A 7810-nucleotide genomic window follows, 5' to 3' on the forward strand; every position below is an offset into this window, starting at 1 on the left:
AAACCTGCTGGCTCCTCGAGATGGGTGCCCTCCCCCCAACCAGCTGGGGTGCCGTGTGCAGCCTCCTGGTAGGGCAGAGGGACAGGGTGGGCTTGCTCACTTGTGGTGGGTGGGGCCACAGGAGGCTACGAGGTGGCAGCCCGCTTGTTCCAGGTTCCAGTCGAACATCTCCAGCACTTTGTGGCACTCACCCCTCGGCCGCAGACCCAGCCCAAAGAGCTGCTCCACCTGCAGGGCAAAGGGCGGTACCGTGGGGCACACTGGGTGCAGGCAGGGCCAGGGGACAGGGATGGGGGTGGCAGAACCAGCCTTCAGGGTCCCTAAATGCCAGAGCAGGCAGGAGGTGGTGGTGGTACCTTCAGATACTGGGCGGCACTCTGCACACTCCAGCCGTGGCTCTGTAGGGCAGTCTGGCACTCCTCAGTAGTGACCCCATGCACCATGGCCTGCAGCTGGGCACACCCACCCCATCAGCACCATGTGGGCCCTTCTGGTCCCCCCCCACCACCACCACCCCCCGCAGCCTTGTCCACCCTGCATGCAGTCAGGCCTGGGGCTCACCATCTGGATCTTGTCTGCAGGCTGTCCAGCCTCTGGCCCGTCCCCAGGACAGCCCCTCTGTGGCAGCCGGGCAACAGCCCTCAGGGCTGGCAGGCCAGCCCCTGGGTTGCTGTTGTTGGCGGAGAAGTTGGCTTTGGGGTCTGGAGCGGCCTGAGGCATAGGTCGAACAGTGGCAGTCGGGGCAGCGGGCGCCGGGGTGCTGGGCGGGGGCAGCAGCAGAGGCACAGGCAGCGGGGGCGGCTCTTCGGGACTCTGGGCCTCCCGCAGGTAGCGCTGGTACCGCTCCAGGTAGGGCGGGCGCTCGGGCAGCAGGTAGTAGTGGGTGTTGCTGATCTTTTTGCCATCTCGGACGATGGGCAGGATGCAGGGGCCAGCCCGAGGGCCAGGGGCCTGTATCACCTGGGGTGTGGCGTACTTGGGGTCGGAGGCAAAGCTCTGAGTCGTTGGCATGGTCTTCCCAGGTGAGCTTGAGAGGCGGAATGGCAGCGGGGAGCTGCCAGGTGGTACCAGGGGGCTAGGGGTCCTGGAGCCTTGTGGGGACAGGGGCTCCCGAGGGGGTACCCGGGGAGGAGAAGCAGGCTCAGGCCACCGCCCCATCTCCTCCTCCACAGAGGGCGCCGGAGACAGCTCCCCTCGTGCGCGGGTGGGCCGTGGGGGTATGGGCACGCGGGGAGGCACCTGGGGTTTGTCGTCGCCTGGTGGGCTGGGTGAGGGGGCCAACGAGCCGGGGGGCACCTGCAGCTGCCGTAGGCACTCCTGCTGCAGGGCCTGGAAGATCTCTGCTGTCTGGGCCGAGCTGGGAGGCTTGCCCCCACCCTGCGGTGGGAGGAACAGGTTGTCCTCCAGGGGTGGGGGTCGGCCCGCCTGCTCAGGTATGAAGGCGTAATTGGTCTCGCCCTGGCTGGGCCCAGCGGAGACCCCTGTGCCCACCAGAGTGCTGTTGATGGACCAGACCTCAAAGTCATCTTCGTCTTGGGCCACGTCGTCGTAGGCGGGCGGCGGGGGCAGCGGGCGCGCGTCCCAATCCACCACAGGCGTAGGGTGCAGGGGCCGGGGCAGTGCCCGCGTGGGGCTCTGGGGCGGGGTCTTGTCCAGCAGGGAGCAGGCATCCATGGCCAGCTGCGCCAAGGAGAGCGCACAGGGCGGTGGGGCCGGAGCCACAGGCTCCTCTCCAAAGTCAATTAGTGTGACCTCGCCCCCGCCGCCCCGGCCGGCCTTGGTGCCGGGCACCCGGGCAGATGGCTTCCCTAGCCACAACCCTCGGGGCAGGCTGGGTTTGCGCAGGCCTGGCCTCCTGAAGTCGCTGCACAGGGGGTCTTGGTCCTCGCTCACAGGGTCGTAGGTTGGCTCTATGATGTAAAGGGAGACCCCCGCAGGGAGGCCAGTCAGGTGGTGGCAAGGGAGGAGGCTGGCAGGAGTGGAGAAGGAAGCCGGCACCTCCCACCAACTCTCCAACCCTGCTCCTCCGAGGGCAGCACCAATGAATTCACCAGGCGCACCTCTGGGGTACAGTCAGCGCTGACCTGGGCTGGGGGCTCCTGCCACCACCGTGGGAGCAGGCACACTCACCCTCGCCTGCCTTGAGCCCCCCTCCACCACCACAAACCCCAAGTGCCCCTCCCTGGGCCCTGGTTAGTGACGCCCCACGCACACCATTAGTGCTGGCACAGGGCTACAGGCAGTCCCCCACCGTCCAGGGAAATGGGCCTCTTCAGGCCCCAGGGGCAGAGTGGCAGGGTCAGGCGCTGCCAGAGAGCAGGCCAAGCGGGTGCCAGGGCAGGCTCCGGGAGCCCCAGGTCTAGGGGCCGAGAAGGGGGAGGCAGGCCTGCTGGGCTAGGTCAGCAGCAAAGCTCAGAGCACACACTGCCCACTGGGCCCAGCTGGCCGCCGGGCTCTGTACCTTCTGGGAGGAGAGGATAGAGGAGAGGAGAGAGGGGTCGGGGGCCAAGGCATCCGGCACAGCCCCACTTACTCTGCGTGAAGATGGCGGGCTGAGGAGGGCGCGGTGGAGGCTCCCCTGTGAGACGGGCCAAGCAAAGGGGACAGGAGGAGGATGACAGAGGACGGGGGGACAGAGGCAGACAGGAGGCAAGGGCGGGCAGAGGTGGAGAGAGACAGAGGCAGACAGGAGGCAAGGGCGGGCAGAGGTGGAGAGAGACAAACAGACAGGAGGCAAGGGTGGACAGAGGTGGAAAAAGGCAAACAGAGAGAGAGTGGTGAATGGCCGATGAATGTACAAATCCAGCAGCCAATGGGAGGCAGCAGAGCGAGCGGGCAGGATGGGGCCAGAGCTCCGGAATGGCAGGCACAGGGTCCGGATGGCATGAGGCTCCTGGCCCGAAGAGGCCCGGGGGTAGCTTTGGCTCGGGCGAGGAAAGCGGGATCAGGGGGAAGTGAGGAAAGCCAGGATCTGGGCATGGCACAGGCAAGGAGGGCGGGGAGGGGGGCTGAGACGGGCCTGGCCGAGAGTGCCCACCTCGGCGGATACAGCTGCCGCTCGCCTTCCTTCCACCCCACGCGAGCAGGAGCCAGGGACACAGCTGTCTCCTGCTGCCCGAGAAGAGCTGCCCCTTCCTGGGTAGCCAAAGAAGCGGGGACCCCAGGGAGTTGCGAGAGCTCTTACTTTTCACCCTTCCGAGGTGCTGGGTGGGTCGGGAGGTGCTCAGCTCCACACTTAGCAGGTCCGGAGGATCCATAGGGTTTCCCAGATACAGCCTATGTGTGGGCAGAGAGCTGGGTCAGAGGACACAGCAGCAGGCTGGGCTGGCTGGAGGAAGCCCCCTGCAGAGACTCTGGGCTGGTCCCCAGGGCCAGGCAACCAACAGAATCTGGAAGGGGTCCAGGAACCATACTGACAAAGGCCTTCATTGGACAGGAAGCTAAGTGGCAGGCCTGCCCTGCTGCTGCTGGCATCAGGTGGAGAGAGGCCGGAGATCCCACCCCAAGCTACAGAGCAGAGGCTGCAGGGGCTCCAGACCCACTCCACAGGACAGAGTGGGTCTTCCCAAGGTCCCCCCACCCCCTAGTGATCCAGCCAGCCACCTGTGGGCACCCTCTCTGTCTCTGCCAGGCCTGCTGGGAGGGCTGAGCAGAGGCAGCCGTCAGAGTGGGCAAGGCACCCTTGTGCCCTACAGCCAGAGGTGCAGGGGCTGGGCTGGGGGCAGAGGTGGCTCCTTCCCTGCCCACCTTGCTCCTGATTGCCCTCACCCCTGCCCAACTGTCAGTATCTGGGATTAGTCACGGGGGCTGATTCAGGGCGGGTGGAATGGGGCAGGGCCGGGGAGCGGGGCAGAGGGCATGGGGCCTCCTCTGGAAGGCATCTGCACACTCGCCCTGCTCTCCATGGCCCTCAGAGGCAAGAGACACCTGCCCCACCCTCCACCCCACACCCAGCCCCCACCCCTCTCTGTGTCCCAGTGGGTAGGGGCTCCGCTCTACCATGCCTTCCCTGCAGAACCGGGGGTCCAGAGGGGCCAGCCAGAGAAGGCTGCAGAGGTCAGGGGCCAGCAGAGGTCCGGAGGCCTGGCACTCGGAGTTCAAGGTGGGTCCCAGGGGCAGGGCACACAGGAAGTGACTAATTCCTCTCCCAGTGCTCCAGGAGCACAGGTGCCCCCGATGATCTCAGCCTGTCCTTTAAACAGGCCTCGGCCCCCGCCCAGGCACTGCGCCAGGTGGGGTGGCCACACCAACACAGAACACGCTCCCTGCTGGGCCTTCACTCACAGAGGCCCTGGCTGAGGACACAGTCCACTCCCGCCTCCGCCTGACCCAGACAGAGGCTACCTCTCCAGACTCCAGTGTCCAGAGGCGGAGGGGAGGGTGAGGGTCACCCCAGCCCCCACATCTATGCCCCCGCCATGCCCCTCCCTGCAGCAGTGTAGTCTTCAGGGTGCTCAGAGATGAGGGAAGAGACAGGAGGTGGGTGTGGGGCTGGGGAAGTTGCAGGGGGTGAGAAGGATGAGGGAGGGGAAGACAGAGAGACCCTTGTCCCACAGTAGAAGTGTCCTTCTGCCTGTGGGCCCCCCAAGCCCATGGGTGTACTGTGACAAAGTTCAAACCCAGCCCACCCCTCTAGGCAGTGGTCCTCGAGTCCAAAGAACTGTGAGGGCCCCACAGGGTAGCACCCAGGCCTGGGCTCCAAACACACTGCCAATGAGTCGCTGCCGACTCACAGCAACCCTATGGGTAGAACAGTCCCCATGGGCTTCAGGGAGGAGAAAGCCTTATGTTTCTCTCATGAAGAGCAGCTGCTGGTTTCGAACTGTTGACCTTGCTGTTAGCAACCCCACACATGACCCCTGTCTCACCAGGTTCCAAGGCATTGGGAGAGGGGAAGAAATGGAAGCTGCTGCTGGTGGATAAAACATAGTACAGGAGGCAGGCTGCCGTCGGGGGGGGGAGGGGGGGGTGGGGGGTGGGGGGCAGACCTGGGGGGGGGGGGGGGAGGGGGGGGGGGGGGGGGGGGGGGGGGGGGGGGGGGGGGGGGGCGGGGGGGGGGGGGTGTCTCAGGAGGGGTCAGGAGCGGGGATGGCGGGGTGAGGTGGAGATGCTGATGAGCAGTGCGTGGGAGCTCTCAGGTCGGCCCACGGCACCCTCAGTGCCACAGTCAGGGCGGAGGACCTCTCACTGCCCACATTGGTAGAACTGGGGCTAGGAGCTTCTGGAATGGATGACCTCGCCGTCCAGCCTGTAGAAAGGCTGCCGGGGACTCCAGGCCCACAGGATCTGGGAAGGTGGACTTGGGAAGAGGCAGACCAGCAGAGGGGCGTCTCAGGAGCTGGCACCAAGAAGGCACCATCCAGTCTCCTCTCGAGAGCTGGAGCCTCACAGCCCACCTTGCAGATGAAGAAACCACGCCTCAGAAGTTCAGAGACTTGCCCACCAGCCCCTGAAGGATAGACAGTATGCCAGGAGGGGAGAATGGCCAGAGTGCAGCTGGGGAGAAAGCGGGGTGATGAGACCATGAATGGGGAGCCCCGGGCCCGGCCGCAGGCAGCACTCACTCGTCAATCTTGTCTGGGAAGCCCCAGCAGTGGCGGGGGTCGCTGTCCCCATGCCCTGTGTGGATGAAGCTGTTCTGCAGCGGCTGGCTGATGTCCTGCGCTGACAGGCCTGCCACGGAGGTCACCACGTTGCGAGGGAAGGGCCCCACACACAGTGTTCGTGTGTTCTGCCCACGCCACCAGTAATTCTCAGCCCTGCATGACAGAGGCGACGGTGAGCCGGGCGGGGATGGGGACCTGCTCGCATCCGCCGCCTCTGCAGAAGGGAAGCATGAGGACTCAGGGTGCAGGAGCATCAGCCCACCACCTCCTGGCAGCCACCCTGGGCCTGGCGGGGCGATGGCAGGTCAGTTATGCCTACGGCTTGCACGTGAGGACACAGAACCTGCAGAGATCAGAGCCAACTCAGGACGCACACCAATTTCACATTTCAGTCCAGTTTTGAGAAGCAGGAGCCCCTGGGCCTCAGTACTGGGCTTTGAGGCCCTGCCCTCAGGCTAACATCTGCCTCCTCTGTGCAGACAGGCACTGGGGGCAGCTCTGGGCAGCCCAGGATCTCCCTCCCCGGTGCAGGTGTCTCCTCTTCCTGGCTTCCCACCACACCTCTGGCGAGACTACAGGACCCCCCACCCACCCTTCCCAGGGAGGAAGCCCAGAGTCCAGTGTCATGGAGCCGGCCGGCCTCAGGGGACCCACAGGGTTTCAGAAGGCGAGCTCCAGGACTTTCTTCCCAGGTCCCTCTGGGTGGGCTTGACCCTCCAACCCTGCAGTCAGCCAAGGAGCACATTAGCTGACTGCACCCCCAGGGGCTCCTGGGGAGCTGCTCTCTGGCAAAACAGTCCAGAGAGAGAGCCAGGTCCTTTGCTGTGGGGCCCAGGTCCCCAAGCGGGCATAGCATCAAACCCAAGGACCCTGGGCCAGGGCCGGGATGGCGTGGGGGAGGAGTGGAGGAAGACAGAGAGGCTGTGAGGTGCTGTTTCTTTGGTGATGTGGACAGAGGGCCTCAGGCCGGTGGTGCCCGCCACATGCTGCTGTAGTGGGCACAGGGTGCCAAGTTCCATACCCTTGCTGCCAGCCCCCCCCCATGTACCCCCACTGGATGCTCTGAAGTGCAGCCATGGGGAGGGGCTGGGGGGATGCTGGAGGGCACTTGCACTTGTACCGGGGAGCGGGAGATGTGGCCTCCTGCTGGGGCGGTGGCCAGCAAGGGCAGGGGTCCATCTCCTCGTAAACAGGGGCACCCACCCCGGACACAGCGGGCCTGTGATTACCAGGAGCCCCCGGAGGGAAGGGAGGAAGGCGAGGACACTGCCCTCTGACAAGAGGAGGGTCCGGCAGGGAGCAGAGAAAGCACTATCTTGGAGCTCAAGGGCCAGCGAGGGTGGGGGGTGCGGGTGGGGGTGGTGGTGGTGGGGTGTGTGTGTGTGTGTGTGTGTGTATACACCTGGCCCCAAGGCATTTTCCCCACCTCCGGCTCCACCGACCGGACCTTCCCCTTCCGCCCAGACACCCACCCAGGGCCTAGACCTTGGACTTTCAGGGGTGCTCATTAACTCCGGTGGGAAACGAGAGGCTGAGGTGGAGATGCCATGCTGGGCAGATTGAGCTGGTGTCCAGGGCCTGGTCCACCCACGGCTGTGCCCACTCCTCCCTGTGCACGCAGACCGGGGCATGGCCAGGCTGGCACAAGGCCTTCCTCCCCACCTTACCTTTGGCCCAGCACCACCTCCTCTGCACCCATCTCTGGGAGCAAAGGGAGCACCCAGCCCACCCTCCTTCACACAGAGCCCCCGGACACCCTGCTGAGAAGAGAACATGCTAACTTGGGGGAGGGGGGAGTCCATAAGGGGCCCCGTGGGAACGACACCCCAAGTGCACCCAGAAGCAGCACACCCTTCAAAGCTCAGTCCCAACTCTCTCTGCATCTCCCTGCCCCTCCATGAACAGACCAGGTCTCCATGGTCTCCATGGCACTGCCAAGGCCATCATCCGGCAGTCATGGAAGCAGAGACAGATGGGGTGACCCGGGGGAGTAAGAAGAGGGCCCAGCCTGAGACTCATATTTCCTGCTGCCCTTCAGATGTCCCAACAGTGTCCAGACAAGAAGAGGTGGAGATGCACTTGCAAAACGGGAAACCGAGGCCTGAACCGAGAACTGGCTGAAGTAACCTGTTCTGGAGGTAGCCTCGGGAAACCTCAGTACCTTGCCCCAGCCCTGGCCCGATGAAAAATTCTGGCTCAACGCA

General features: G+C 64.9%; 1 protein-coding gene across 13 annotated transcripts in view; it reads right to left on the bottom strand.

The window, feature by feature from the left end:
- Positions 1 to 7810, bottom strand: part of TNK2 (tyrosine kinase non receptor 2) — a 41311-nt gene that overhangs the window by 1594 nt on the left and 31907 nt on the right. For 7 of the 13 annotated variants that reach the window (XM_045287574.1, XM_045287573.1, XM_045287575.1 and 4 more), the window contains exons 10-15: positions 5565 to 5759; positions 3185 to 3276; positions 2462 to 2578; positions 562 to 1910; positions 357 to 452; positions 101 to 228 (exon numbers count right to left, since the gene is read on the bottom strand). In XM_045287574.1, coding sequence (XP_045143509.1) covers positions 101 to 228; positions 357 to 452; positions 562 to 1910; positions 2462 to 2578; positions 3185 to 3276; positions 5565 to 5759 — 1977 coding nt within the window. The remainder of the gene's footprint in view (positions 1 to 100; positions 229 to 356; positions 453 to 561; positions 1911 to 2461; positions 2579 to 3184; positions 3277 to 5564; positions 5760 to 7810) is intronic. The other 6 variants (XM_004712253.2, XM_045287571.1, XM_004712254.2 and 3 more) reach the window with 4 other exon arrangements.

This window comes from Echinops telfairi, unplaced genomic scaffold, assembly GCF_000313985.2.
Source record: "Echinops telfairi isolate 266 unplaced genomic scaffold, ASM31398v2 ScPeMD7_17;HRSCAF=63, whole genome shotgun sequence".
In the NCBI taxonomy this organism is placed as follows: domain Eukaryota; kingdom Metazoa; phylum Chordata; class Mammalia; order Afrosoricida; family Tenrecidae; genus Echinops; species Echinops telfairi.